The sequence below is a fragment of the Passer montanus genome, unplaced genomic scaffold, assembly GCF_014805655.1.
Source record: "Passer montanus isolate IOZ18808 unplaced genomic scaffold, ASM1480565v1 scaffold9, whole genome shotgun sequence".
Taxonomy (NCBI): domain Eukaryota; kingdom Metazoa; phylum Chordata; class Aves; order Passeriformes; family Passeridae; genus Passer; species Passer montanus.
Genome location: NW_024374367.1, coordinates 11,062,558 through 11,077,546, shown reverse-complemented (window position 1 = coordinate 11,077,546; position 14,989 = coordinate 11,062,558). Strand labels below are relative to the sequence as shown.

The 14,989-nt window shown below is 45.3% G+C and overlaps 1 protein-coding gene across 30 annotated transcripts in view; it reads left to right on the top strand.

The window, feature by feature from the left end:
- MAGI1 (membrane associated guanylate kinase, WW and PDZ domain containing 1) overlaps positions 1-14,989 on the top strand; it is a 335,573-nt gene that overhangs the window by 270,840 nt on the left and 49,744 nt on the right. For 24 of the 30 annotated variants that reach the window (XM_039695333.1, XM_039695360.1, XM_039695339.1 and 21 more), the window contains 5 exons: positions 3,237-3,294; positions 5,520-5,608; positions 6,539-6,631; positions 9,355-9,537; positions 11,144-11,764. In XM_039695333.1, coding sequence (XP_039551267.1) covers positions 3,237-3,294; positions 5,520-5,608; positions 6,539-6,631; positions 9,355-9,537; positions 11,144-11,764 — 1,044 coding nt within the window. The remainder of the gene's footprint in view (positions 1-3,236; positions 3,295-5,519; positions 5,609-6,538; positions 6,632-9,354; positions 9,538-11,143; positions 11,765-14,989) is intronic. The other 6 variants (XM_039695351.1, XM_039695353.1, XM_039695352.1 and 3 more) reach the window with 1 other exon arrangement.

Sequence of the window (14,989 nt, the reverse complement as noted above, 5' to 3'; positions counted from 1 at the left end):
GAAGTAGGTGGATGCACATCAACAATCTGCAAAGGGTTCTCATGAAGGTCTTCACAACCAGTGGCTTAAAATGAGAGGGAGGTTTTTAAAAAAGCAAATTTAGAGGCGATATTAAACAGAAATTACCCTTCTTTCAGTCTGCTGTCAGGAACTAGTGCAAGAGCAGAGCTGAAAAAATAGATGCAGGAAAACTCATTAATTGATAAGCCTGACCCCAGATCTGCAGGCACTTACATAAACAAGAGTTCTGCTCCAACATCACAAGATTTTTCCTTTGTTTCAATGCAGATAAGTTTTATTGAGCTCACAGCCCATCAATATGCTGTTGAGATGTGCAAATGTTGCAGTGTAAAGAAATTTTCAAATTACTCAGTTGGTTACAGCAACATTAGGAAGGGGACATGAAAACTTACTATAGTTATAGTAACTCGGGTTAGTACAAACTGGTTGGCAACAACACCTTAAATTATCAACAGCTTCTGTTCTAAATATAAGATTAAGACTCAAGGCATTTTCACAACTTCTTGTTTTCCAAAGAGCTGTGGAGTAATAGGTCACTGCATTTTAACAGAAGTGGTTCTTCAGACACAAAAATTGAACCATAAGGCAGAATTTGGCATGGCTTGGACCAACCCTCCTGGCTTCACAGGGAGTAGTAAGAGCTGAGTGTGCTGAGTTCCCCTCCAGCTCCTTCACAGTCGTGCATGGCTGCAGCTGAAATACCTGCTGGCTAGAGAAGTAATGCTTTAGGAACCCATCCAGCCCCTCTGTAGGTAGGGCAGGATACTAGAGCATCTCAACAGGAATCCATGTACTTATCCAAGGCTTAGAATTGTGATATTAGATATTTGTCCATTGAATTTACCCACCTGCTGATACATGCTCTGAGACTGCATTGGTGCTGCATGAATGTACCAAAATAAAAACCATATGGCTCACTCAGGCTCCTAAGGATGCAAAATGTTTTTTGAAATCTCATCTTTGTGACAAAATCTAATGCTCTGGGTCATCTTCAGTTTGGCAGGAGAGATAAAGCAGCTAATAATCTAGACTGCAACATGGCTATGGAGAATATTTTCTTTGACTTTAGAGAACTTCTGGAAGCTTTTAGGAGTTGAAAAGTACATCTACATAATCATCAATAAATGTGTTAAAAACTGCAGTTTTGTATATTGTTACAGCTGAAAACATGGAGATTTGTTCCTTAAAAATCTGCAGAGATAGTAAACTGGAAAGATTTTGGCATAGTGCCATATTTGGAGTTAGAAAAGTGCTGGTAGCCTGATTTTTTGTGAAAATACTTTCAAAGGGAAGAAAAAAAAGAAATTCAATATCAAAATCTTTTTGAAGAGAAGAAAGGAAACAAATTTTTTTGTTTAAACTTTAAAAGTAAAAAAGCACTTAGTACTCCAAAACAGACAAAAGATATTCAGCATGAAAATTGCTGGAACTCATTTGAAGGCATTTGTGCATCACTTCTCCTTTCCCTCATTGACTTTTTATTTTTCTTTCACCCCAGCTTGATCTCTTTACCATTCTACCTTCACCACAGTGCAACAAACTAAATGACTACAACAGCTTGTGATTTTCCCTACTGCATGCTAGGTTGTAATTGAATCACACTGAAACTCTTGGAGCCAGTCCCATGGTGCTCTCACCTTCTGGGACTCCTCTGCAAACCTGAGAGTTCCCTTTGCGAAAAGACTTTCAAGATTGGCCTCTTGCTTTCTGACTTTTTCTCAGATAAACTTGCAGGGTGTAAGGGAATATCTAATTCTGAAGTGTTCAATCTGCTGATTAAAAACATGGAGTTTTTTCATGCCCAGAGGTTAGCATTGGCTTGCATTTAATGGCTTATGTCTCAAGGAATCCAAAGATGTTAAACACAATGAGGATAAAATAATGATAAGAATGGAAAACCTGCCTTTTATCTGCAAATAAGGGACATGCGGAGCAAAGCTGATTTCATCTGATCTCCAGCCAATTCTGAACACAAACATAAACTTTGAGTAATTAGTCCATGTGTGTTTGTATAGATTCTACAGTCTTGAGATATTTCTATCCTTATGGCAACATTATTCTAATTAATGGGCCATTGTTGATTGTATTGGCTCAGCAATTGATGCCATTAATGGAAATAAATGTCTGCATTTGATAATGAAAAAGCATAGATTGCTGTCAGTGTTGACAAATTTCACGTTAAATTTTGACAAATTAGTTTGCATGGGCTATTTGAACTTGTGTTATCCAACAATGTTGGTTTTTTCCTATATTTAAATGAATGTGCAGAGTTGGTGGGACCACATGTGCACAGTCCATGGTGTGGTGGAGGTCTAAATGAGTGGCACAAGGATCAGGCCCTTAAGTAACACATACAGCTTTAATAACCCTCAGTTGGATGCTGAAGTGATTGCACTACATCCACTAATTACAGTTAAAGTACTATCTGCAGTCTAGAAAATCAACAGGAACAAAAGCGGATCCATTTAAAAATGTTAATTTCATCTTCAGAACAGCTTTTTGTCAATTATGGTAATGAAAGGAAGGAAATATGTTCCATGTGACTGTGGCAGTGTGTGTTCTTACATGAAGTGTTGTGCAATGAAATGCACCCATGTGCCAGCCCCTCCTGGGTGGGTTCCATATTTTGGCATACATATTAAATCCACCTTGTCCTGGTTTTGTGTTGGGCTCTTGGCTGAGCGGTGCAAATCCCAAAGAAAGGAATAAAAAAAATCCTCTTTTCTGCACTGGTGAGCATAAATGGCTCAGCCTTGGCACAGGAGGTGGAAGTGGTCTCTGTCAGTGGGCTAGAGTTTTTTGCCATAGTCTCACCCACCTTCATGGGTTGGTGTTAAAATGCCCTGGCCTTTCCTGCACTGATTTCCCCTGCCGTGCTCACTCCAGGGCCACTGGCCATGGTGGAGAAACCAGGGGGCACTTGAGGCAGTCCCAGACAGGAAATTTATTGAGCATTTGCATATTTAATGCAAAAAGCAAATCAGACATTGACTGGTGAGGGTGTTTTCCCAGTGATGTGCTGACCCAGCACAGGGGGCACAGGCTGGGGTGTTGGGGTCGTGCTGTGCCAGCTCTCCAAAGGGGGCTGTGGTCATTCTGGAAAGTACCCAAAGCAAGATCTGATCTACTGATGAGTTTTGCACGTTGGGCAGGAGCAGCTGCCTGTCAGAAAAAACCTGCCTTGGAGGTCTCAGTAATGCTTTTTCTATTTCCAGAGTTGCCTGCTGGTTGGGAGAAAATTGAAGATCCTGTATATGGTGTCTACTATGTAGAGTAAGTGCTGCTGCCTGTTCTGGTGTGCTCTTGGGGGGAGGAGCTGTCCCTGCACCCCACTCTGTGCTTTGCTGGTGACATCTCAAGGGGGAGGAGAAGACCCTGGCCCATCACAGGCTGGGGGGTGTTACAGGGTCTGGGAATGGTCAGCCCTGTGTGGCCATTCCCCATCCACCCCAGAGTGGGCTCAGGGGAGGCAGCAGTGCCCTGGGAGGGGGCTGAGCTCAGGGAAGGCAGGAGCAGTCCAGGGTTGGGATGGGAGGAGCCCCAGCACCTCACAAAGTACTTCTATCCAGAGAACACTAATGGGTGTGCATTTAGCTGAGTTTGGTGGGCTTTGTGCAGTGCTGTGGTCACAGAATGAGTGTGCAAAGCAATCCACCAGCCAGCGGTGTCAGAAGATGCCCAAAGGGAGGATTGGAGAAGATGGTGTGGCCAAACAGAGGCTCTTCCATCAGGCTGTGTGACTGTGAATAGAATTACAGGTTTAATGGGACTCCCTGTGGAATTAGAGCAACTTCTTCTTTATCAGCATGTCAGATTGCTCCTTTGGGAAACCAGAGATCGGAGTTGTGTTTCATCACTGACCCCATAAAATGAATTTTTAATTATGTGTATACTCCTGTCTAGTAGGATGGCTTATGATAGCCCTCAGAATAGACATGGAATATACTTTCTGTCTGCTTTGGCTTGATTCTGACCCTACCATCTGTGCCTAGGGAAACAAGGTTAGCAAACTGTGTAATTAAGGCTTGACATTTATTTACCAAAGACATCAAGAATATTTTTCGGCTATTAAATGCCATGCCAAGAGATCTTTACAGGCTATTGTCCTGTCACTTTATATATACATGCCTGTTAGTTTTGTGGCACTCCTAACTGATGGAATTAAATCAAAAAGTAACTTCAATAAGACAATAATTTTATTTTACTTGCTGTCTCTAAGCTAGCATGATGGTTGTAATTTCAGCATTTGTCTCTGTCTCTTCAAATCAGGCACTTTGTTATTACATAATAGTTTTTATTGAGAGACGATTGCATCATGAGAAAGTTTATATCATTTTTAAAGTAGTTATCAATTTCTCTTGGCTCTCCAAAGATATCTTGAAATGGAAAATCTTTTTCAGTGAGTGAGTTAGAGCTCACTTTCAGTGAGTTAGAACTCGCTAACTTGTTTTTTATTTAGTAAGTTAAATATTTTTCTACTGATTTAATATTTATCTTTAACAGAAAAATTTCTGAATATAAACCCCTGGAGTTCTTCTGTCACAATTACTTGAAAATGTGGTTGGTTTTCATGTGGGTTTTTTTTATAAAGACATACTGGATAGGAGATAATATAATAGCAATTACTCTTAATGGTAACTTTGCTTTGTATACCAAGACAGGCTTTAAGGTAATATATTTTTGAGGTCTACCTGTACCTCTGCTGTACCAAAATCTCTACTGAAAGTGGCTCTTGAGCAGTTGATGAGCCATTCCTGCCCCTTCTTCCCCAGCATCTGTGGCTGCTGTTCTTCACTTGGTTTAATAAGGTGGTGAATCCTCTGTTGAGTGCATGCCTTGTCTGCCATGATGGGACTGGGCTACTTATTTTTTATTTTCCTGGAACTGGTACAAAATATTGGCTCTGAACATCTCATAGTGCTTAAAAGCTGCCTGAGGAAAGCAACTAAAGTTCACTAAATGCTGGTTTCCACTGGGAGTATTTGCTGGTGGCTGATTCTGGATAGATTTTGATCCATTTGGAGCCCAGCTCCTCGCTTGCATCCCTGCAGATATTTTTAAGACACCCTGTGTGCATTGATCAGATTGCTGGCAGATGTTGGGGTTTGTTTTGTTTTGTTTTTAACTTGGGTGAGCCAGGAAATGACTGCACCTCTGGGAATCTGATTAAAGCAGGGATGATGCAGGCCTGTCTTTTAAAATGCAATCAGACAGTATGCCTTTCCTGCTTTAATCTCATTTTTCACAGATAGATCACTACTTTAATGTATTTGAAGAAATTAGCCATCCCTACTCAAGACATCATATCAATACCAGAATCTGCTTGTTTTTCTAAATACTCTTTTTGGGACAGCTGGATGAGCCTGGCTCCACACCCACTGCTGTTGGGTTTCTTTGATATTTTACTCCTTTCCTCAGAAAGAGGAGCTCCAGTGCCCGGCCCTCATTGCTGCTTGTACGAAGGGTTTCCCTAATCCATTGCTCTCTCCCATCTCCAGCCACATCAACCGGAAGACACAGTATGAGAACCCAGTCCTTGAAGCCAAGAGGAAGAAGCAGCTCGAACAACAGCAGCAGCCCCCAGAAGGTTGGCACCCTTGAGGGCTTGGTGGGTGGGTTATTCATGGGGGAACGTCCTCCCTGGCCATGGCAGTGTTTGTCCTTCCCTCCATGGCCTTAGGGTGTAAGCCCAAGGTGATGTGCATGGGAAAAATTGTGTTTGTCCTGCACAGAAGATGCAGCAAAGGAGGAAATCTAAACTGGATCACTTAAATGTGGAATGTTTCAATCTTGTTAAACAGGAGAGATTTTTCTTTGTACGTCCTTTGTTTCTGGAAAGTGTCTAGACTTCCCAGAGACAGCTAAAACACGTTTTCCTCTTCAGTCTGCTCCATGAAGTTAGTCACTGTAGCTGGTGTTGTTCCAGTCTGCACTGGGACTCAGGCTGTCAGAGGGCATGAGGAGTGGGCACTTACATGCACTAGATAAACCCTGCATGAGAGATTTCTTAAACCAAGACCTTTGTATGTTGTCAGGCTCTAAAATCTGAAGTAATTCCTTATTTTGAAACACTTTTAAAAAATTATTTTCCTCCCTGCCGGCCCCTTTTTTTTTCTTTCTTACTTTTTACATTACATTTTTTTTTCCTTGAATGCAGCTCAGCTGCAGGGAGGGCCCTGTGGCATTTGGGTTTGTTCTTCTACTTAGATGCCATGAGTGGCAGAAGAGTGGATTTCATTTTACTGTCAAGTCAACTTAGATGCAAATCACATCCCAAGTTTCAGTGTGAGATAGGACGTCCCAGCAGATGGATCAGTTGACCTGGATATAGAGATCCTTCAGAACTGGTTTTTGGACATCCCATTCATTTTGTTCCCTCTGTCTGTGACTCTGTTTCCTCTCTTGCCATGCTTCTCACCTCTCCTCTGCTTGACCCCCACACTCCCAGCGTGTGCACATGCAGCAGCTCCTGGTGCTGTTGTGAAACCAGTAACATTTCCCTCTCTGCCCTCTCTAGAATGGACAGAGGAGTGTCCATCTGTCCCTCCACCTGCTGCTCCAAACCATGTTTCAAACAACCAAGAGGCAGCTCGGGAAGCACCAGTACAAGGTAACAGCCTTGTTAAACCAGTTGTAAAAGAGCAACAAGGGTTTTTCCTGAGAATGAAGTTCCCTCAGCCACCACAAGGGTGATATTTCCACGGCTGGTGACCCACCAGGCCCTGTGCCTGCTTATCTGAATTCCCAGATTTTGAGAATAGTTGTTCCAAGACTGCATTTGTTGCTGAGGGCAAGAGGTGAATGAGATTTGATGCACACATCAAAAAAAAAGGATTGTGGTTATTCTCTGCGTAGTGTTCCAAATTTTCAAACACAGTGGACTTAGAATTGTACTTTGGTACAGGTGCTTTGGGCTGTTACAGCCTTTTTTATTGTGTCAGTGGTCACAGACCAGTTGTTTGCCTTAAATAACTCACCAGACAGGACATGAATCATTCCTGAATTTGCAGCATGAGCTGAAATATTGCCAGGTCAGGTCACCAGCAAGGGCAGGGAGTTCCACTTGTACCTGTGGCAGTAAAGTGCTCTCTGGTTACAAGTGGTTGTAAGTAGGCTTATTTTTGACTACATCTGAGTTGCATAGCAAGTGAGTGGCATTGCCCTGGTCTGCAGGAGCCAGAGCCTGGGGAAGGTGAGAGGGGGAATCTGGCTGGAATGCCTCTCCCTGACAGAGCTGGGAGCTGGGAAGGACTCCTGTGGTCTCTGAAGGCAAACCTGACTGGATGCTGCTGTCCCAGGCAGCCTTTCCTGCCAGGAAGTGCTCTCTGCAGCAGAAGGAAGCAGATCAGCCCTTCCAAAATAAACATGGAATTTTACAGGACCCAAAGCCCCCAGCACAGTCCTAAGGGGTATTAGAGTAATCCAACCTAGTAGCAAGGAAAAAACATGGAAGGTCTGAGGATGGCACCCTGACCACCAGGCACCTGAGTGTAGAGATATCATCAGAGTGCCCCAAAAACGCTGATCTTCCTCCTGGAGGCAGCTGAGTGCCACCTCTGCCTTTCCCACAGTCAGGCTGAAGCAAGGGCTGCCCAAGCATCCACACATGGCGATGCAAAGGGGCTGTCACCAGGGCTGATGTTGGGAGCTCAACATCCCGCAACAACTCAGCCACCAAAACTGTGCAGCAGTGTTAGAGCAGGGCACTAACCTTCTCTTCACCACTCTGAGTGACATGCCCTGGTATCTGCTGATGGCTCCTCCTCTCTTTCATTCCTTCCTCTTCCTTTCTCAGTGCTGCTCCCTCTTCTCTCACTCCCCATTTGCAGCAACTTCCATGCCTGATGGCACTGCTGGCAGGGACATGGGCACAAGGAGCTCTCCCTGTGCCCCTGGCAACATTCTCACAGCCTGGGTTTTGTAGATACACTCATTTCAAATGTGAGTTCTGTAGGTGGGATGTAGCCTGTGGTGCTGCTGTCCTGCTGCTGCAGGGCAAGCTCAGCCAGTGTCTGTGGGCAGACACCAGCAAGCTCTGCTTGTTCTGCTTGTCCTTTGAGCCAGAAATGAGCCCTGCTGCACTCTGCCTCTCTGCTGTGTGTTACCTGAGACACTGGGTTGCACTTTGATAGTCAGGGCTTTTTTGCAGGCTGGGGTCTGAGCAGACCATCTGCCCACGATGTGCAGGATTACCATGTTCCTCTGCCACCCTTCAAAGGCAGAAAACTACCAGTCCTCACACTGCCTCCTCATGAATAATCTTCAAATATACATTTTTTCCTCCCAGTCAAAGGCTTAGTAGTCTCAAATCCCCTCGCTCTCCCCCGAGGTCTCCTTTCTGAGCAGAGGCCCACAGCAATGCTGCTGAGGTGTTTGAAAGTGAGCCAGCTCTGCTGGCTGTGATACCCACTGCTGATCCCAGAGTTGTCACCAGAGGGCTTAGTGGCACAGGCTAAGCGTTAAAAACAATTAAAAGTGCAAAGGTGTTTAGTGTTGGCACTGTGAAGTGCAGCAGCCGTGATCCCTTTGCTGAGCCTGTGCAACATGCTTTGCAAGGATGTGCTTTTGTCCATGGAGCACCTCTTTGCCTCTTAACTGTGCTCCCAGAGAGCATTCCCAGCCCTCCAGCACAACTGCTCTGTCCTGGGCTGCTCTTTGATTCAAACTTCACACCAGAAGTGTTTCATCCACAACAGGCAAGGAGCAGAAAGGGAAAAGACTTCAAACAGTGTCTGAAGAACAACATCAGCGTCCTCCCCTTTTTCTCCAGGGGAGGTCACAGGGCAGTAGTAATGGTGGGGCTGGGGGTTATGCTAAAGGGTATCAGTGTCTTATCAGAGCTCAGCACTTGCTTTTTTCTCAGTGGGCTGGGAGAAAGCCAAGTGGTCAAAAACATAATGATGCTTCACTCTGCAGAAACTCTCACTGCAGACTCCTGTAGGAGGCCCCCTAACCCTGCCCCATCCTTCCCAGGATGGATACAACCACCTCAGGACAGAGATGAGACACACATCCAGCCCAGCATTCCTAGCTTTAATATATTCCATTCTTTAAAGCAGCATGTTTTCCCCTTTGTAGCCTTGGGGCTTTGGTGAGCACGACCACAGCTAACAAAGTGCCAGGTACTGGGGTTTTGTTCGTGCCTTTTACTGCATGCCTGAACCCAGGGAATCAGGCTGAGTGTGATGAGATGAGAGGAGTGAAGTGCAGTCCAGTCCCTGCACACTGCTCTGTTTGTCCATGGACTCGTTACAGTGGGGAGGGGCAGAGGAAAAAGAGATCAAACACTCTTGCCTGCCTGCTTATAGATTTTTTCCCAAACTTCCTACACAGGAAAACCTTTTTTTACACGAAACCCTTCTGAGTTGAAAGGGAAGTTCATCCACACCAAGCTAAGGAAAAGCAGCAGGGGCTTTGGCTTCACTGTCGTTGGAGGAGATGAGCCAGATGAATTCCTCCAAATCAAAAGTTTGGTGCTTGATGGTCCTGCAGCCCTGGATGGCAAAATGGAAACAGGTACTGATGCTTTATATTAAATTCATCACTACCACTTCGGTTTGTGTTTTTGCAGCTGGTTTGAAGTGCTGTTCATAAAGGACTGTAGTCTTCATCCCCTTCTTGGGGAAAGGCATTCAGCTTTCCTATCAGTAAGGAAGTGAGATGCATTGAGGAGTATATCCAGAATCTTGGGAAAGGACACTTCATGTGTTGGAACTCCATCTCAGTGTCAAAATACCAGCTGGGACACTGCCAGCTCCTGCTCTCCCCACACTGACCTGAGGAGAGGAGCCAGCAGTTGTGGGGTTCCACATCAGGCTAAGGGATCTTGCTCCCTGCTGTGGATGATGGATTTTTGTAGGGCTGCACCACCATGTGTTTGTGTCTCTGCCATGCTGCTTGCCTCTTTCCAAAGCTACTCCCAAGGAATGGGCAGAGCAGTGGGCTAATCTGCATTTTCCCTGTGTGGAGGCACCAAGGGCAAATTCATTTTTGCCAGAGACCGGGTCCACCACAATTTAGTTGCAAAATATGAAATAATGGATCAGTGGTGAACACAGTGGTGCCAGGTTAATGGTTTGACTCAATGATCTTGGGGGTATTTTTCTATCTTGATTCTGTGAAATCCTCTTAGGCTTTGTTTGAGGTCACAACTCCTCACTTTCAGTTGGAGTTTCAGTTGGAGTATCACAGCACTTAGCATCCCTATTTTGCAGCCCCAGTGTTAATAAAATGACTCACAACTTTATCAATATCTGGATTTCAGGCTGAAGTATGAGACATGACATGTGGCACTCACTGTGGTTGAGCAGTTGGTATTTGAGAGCCTTCTGTTACAGCTCCCATGTGCTTTTAATTTTGTTTCTATCATATGTCAACGTGTAACTGTGAGAGCTGGACTTCAAAATAGCTGTGAAATGCACCATATACCATCATTTAAATTCATTAATTTCTTTTCATAAACCAATTCCATTTTCACTTCCAAAAACATTTATGTACATAAAGCCTTTATGCCATGAATCCACAGAGTTTTTGCTCACCCAAGTGTCACTGCTCTGTGGCATTCACATTCTCTGAACATGATTCCTTCACCCAGGGTTTTTCTCCTGGGAAGCTGAAAGGCAGTGAGAGGCCTCAGATAAAAGAAAAACAATTCTTATCTCATTTGCTTCTCCTGTGTTGTGCATGTGTTTGGATATTGTTTACCCAAAGGTGATTGCCTGATTGGACTCTGGTGTGAGTTGTTTTGACTCTTTGGCCAATTAGGGCCAAGCTGTGTCAGACTCTGGAAAGAGTAATGAATTTTCATTATTATCTTTTTAGCATTCAGTAAGTATCTTTTCTGTATTTTTAAGTATAGTATAGCATGGTATTCTTTAATATAATATAGTATAATAAAGTAATAAATTAGCCTTCTGACAACATGGAGTCAGATGCATTGTTCTTCCCAGCCACGGTGCTCACCGTGAATTTACAATACCACTCCTTTTCTTGTGCTGAAATGCTGCTGTTGCCTGTGAGTGGTACCTGTGGGTGCTGCAGATCTGCTCTCAGGCTCCAGCCCTCACCTTCCTGCAGCACACAAAATGAGTTTCCTCGGTTTGTCTGTCTGTGCCTGCTGCAGGGGACGTCATAGTCAGCGTGAACGACACCTGTGTGCTGGGGCACACTCACGCCCAGGTGGTGAAAATCTTCCAGTCCATCCCCATCGGTGCCAGCGTGGACCTCGAGCTGTGCCGGGGCTACCCCCTGCCCTTCGACCCCGACGACCCCAACACCAGCCTGGTCACGTCCGTGGCAATTTTGGACAAAGAGCCGATCATTGTGAACGGGCAGGAGAACTACGACTCCCCGGCCAGCCACAGCAGTAAAACAGGGAAAGTAAACGGCACAAAGGAGGCCAGGCCCAGCAGCCCGGCTGAGGTCTCCTCCAATGGACCCCACGGCTACCCCAACGACACGGTGTCTTTGGCATCCTCCATAGCAACACAGCCTGAGCTGATAACTGTGCACATAGTGAAAGGGCCCATGGGCTTTGGGTTCACTATAGCAGACAGCCCCGGTGGGGGAGGCCAAAGAGTGAAACAGATTGTGGACAGCCCACGGTGCCGCGGCCTGAAGGAGGGAGACCTCATAGTGGAGGTCAACAAGAAGAATGTGCAGAGCCTCACTCACAACCAGGTGGTGGATATGCTGATTGAATGTCCTAAGGGAAGCGAAGTCACGTTGCTGGTGCAGCGAGGAGGTAAGGCTTCAATAGTGCTTTAAAACACCTCTTCTTGAAATTAGAAAAAGGAAAAAATGCTTGTCAGGAAGGATCTGCTCTCCTAAGCTTCCCTGTAGAAATGTTTTTTTTTTTCCCTGAGATGTAGGAACTGCCCCAAGTTGGCAGTTGTCAGGTCACATAGGTGGTTAAAATTATTTATTGTGTGTTGCTGCACGGTGGGGGATGCTCAGGTTCCCACATGCACACAGAGCTGGTAAGGGGCAGGAGGGTGGTGTGGTTACACCTTTGCTTACATAACAAACCCTGGTCTCATGCTCAGAAAACCTGAGTGTTTTAAATAGAACATAGACATTCCTTGAGCTATTCTGAGATATGGAAAAGGCTGGTAATATGTTCTGTAATTTGCAGTGTTCAAAATCAGATACTTAATGACTCTTCACTGAGGAAGGATTATACCTGGGATACATTTGGGAGCATAGGAGAGAATTTAAATTTCTCCAGGTTGTAAGCAATTGCAATATGACTTCTGCACATTTGTTTGCTGTGCCACTGGGAGCTGAGCTCATTTTTTGGTAGCACTGCTGAGGCCACCAGGAGGTACAAAACCCATCCCACAGGCAGCCCACATGGAGCACGGCTGGCACGTTACCTGTCAGTGGTCAGTCCATGCACAGGAACTCCTTCCCTGCACACAGCAAGTGTAAAGTAACCTGAGATAGCTGCACTTCAACCTGTGGATTGAGATTGCTGGGATAGGGTCAAGTTCACAGGGAAGTCCAGGTTGGCTGTTGAGTGCAAAATCAAGAGGTGTCAGCTCTCCCTCCCTCCCTGGCACTGGGGCTCTCAGAGGGACAAAGGCCTGTCCCCACTGTGCTCCCTGTGCCAGGCAGGTTTTTATGGACAGAACACACATGGGTGCCCCGTGGATGACAGGAATGACCTCACTGCAGAGGCAGAGTTAAAGGGACAAGTAGGTGCTGAGCACAGCCCCCAGCCAGCCCTGGGGGGAGTGTGTGCTATAAAAGTACTTCCCTGCTGACTTTTCTAAAGTGTTTTGGTTGCAGTAAACACCAAAAACCAGTCCATTTTAACAATGGACAAGTTGTTTCCTGAATTCACAAGTCTAGTTTGTTGTTTTCCAAGACTTATTTCAAGGCATTGATTCTGCAATTAATTGCAGCTCTGGAGAAAGCACTGCCTTTCCTATACTCCTTTATTTCCAAGTGCTTACTGTGTTTTTGTATTTTGAGAGTAAATTAGAAAGTAGAGAACAAAATATATTAAGAATTCTCCAATTTTCAAAGTGTGAGTTCCTTAAAGACTTTCAGTACTAGAGAGATTTTTAAAATGCACTTCATTCTCATGATTAATATATGTATTATGGAGAAAATATGGTTGGAAGAAAAATAGCAGCTATTATTAATCCTCCTGGAGAGTGCATATATATCTGGTAACACCATATATTAATTATTTGAATTGTGCCTGACATTTAATAATCCTCCTAAAGCCTTGAAGGCATAATGAAAAGTTTTGATGAGGAAATAAAAGCCTAGTTTTAATAAAATAGTAAATAGTTCCGTGATAATCATGTTGAATCTTTTTTTTTTTTTAATTTAATCAAGATACTAACCACATTTGCTATCACCTTCCTAGATAAGGTACCATGTCAGTCTCCTTGAACTGCCTCCCTCCCTCCTTCAAGGCCCTCACATTTCCATCTCAGCACAGAGCACTTGCAGTTTTAGAATTTCATGCTCTTGTGGTACAGAACTTGGAGATTCTGGTGGCCTTGTTCCACAGTTATTTATTGAAACAAAGTTCTCCTCACATCCAGAGGCAGCTGGACCAAAAGGTGCTCAAACTATGGCAGAGGAGCCAAGCAGAGTATGCACAATAGAAGCCTCAGAGCCAAAACCTGTCAGGTTTGTTTAAGGCTTCTGATGCTGGGGGGATGAGAGGCTGGACATGCCCCAGCCATGTGCACTCACAGCCCAGAAATCCATCACCTGGGCTGCAGGTGAGAGGGGGACCCTGCCCCTCTGCCCCACCCGGAGCACTGCATCCAGCTGGGGGCCAGCACTGGAACACCTGGACCCGTGGGAGCGAGCCCAGAGTCAGCCACCAAGCTGATCAGAGGGATGAGGGTGTGAGTAGCTCTGCTGTGAGTACAGGCTGAGGGTTGGGGTTGCTCAACATGGAAAGAGAAAGCTTCAGTTAAACCTCACAGCACCTCCCAGGACATAAAGGGGCCTACAAGGTTGCTGGAGAATGACTTTTCACAGGAGCATGTAGAGACAGGACAGGGGAAATGGGTTTAAACTGAAAGTAGGTAGGTTTAGATTGGACATGGGGAAGAAGTTGTTCCCTGTGAGGGTGATGAAGCCCTGGCACAGGGGGTTTGAGCATCCTGGCATCTTGGAAGGTGTCCTGTGCCCAGCAGGGCAAGTGGAAAGAAAGAAAAAAAAAAGGTGGAACTGGCTAAAATCCACCTGGCACTCAGTGCTGCTGCACTCGGGTCCTTCCCCTGTAACCTCACCTCGTGTTACCCCTGCCAAGTCTCTCCCCAGCAGCACCATCCCCAGACAAGGTGCCGCTATTTATTTCGGTGCGATTGCAGAAATGTATTTGGCTCGGGTGTCTGATAAGCTCCTTCAGGGCTTTTGAATCTGTTCCTCAGCTTCTTTGTCACTTGTCCTTTCCTCCTCCTCCCTCTGGTGTCCAGTGAGGAAAGTGCTCAGATGCTGTCAGCATCCTTCCTTCAGCCCAACGCTTGCATTCAGCCCTGCTGTGCAGGAAGCATCCCTGCGACGCCAAGGCTTGTATCCAAGAGCTGCCGAAAGGATGTTCAGAAGTGATTACTAATCAAGCAGAAAATAATCAGAAAGAGATGTGCAATATACAGGAAAAGCTCTGCCTGCTCCAAGCTGCTGGTGTACTCCCAGCGAGGAGGTCTAATTGTTAAAATGCAAACGCAGAGTTGCTGAGAACAGCCTGTGAAATATTTATTGAGAAGTGTGCTCAGCTGATGCGCTGTCTTATGGGAGAGGGCCAGTCCTGCTGCTGCCTCTGAGTGAGGGACACAAGGATGATGAATCCTGACGATTTCAGGAGGGGTGAAACTGAAATGCCCCCTCTGTGTGCTCATGTGTCATCTAAAATCGTTTGCAGGATTGGGATAAATACTTCAATACAAAGATCACTGAGAATTAGCTTTCCAGAGGCCTCGTAGAAAAGTTACCTTGT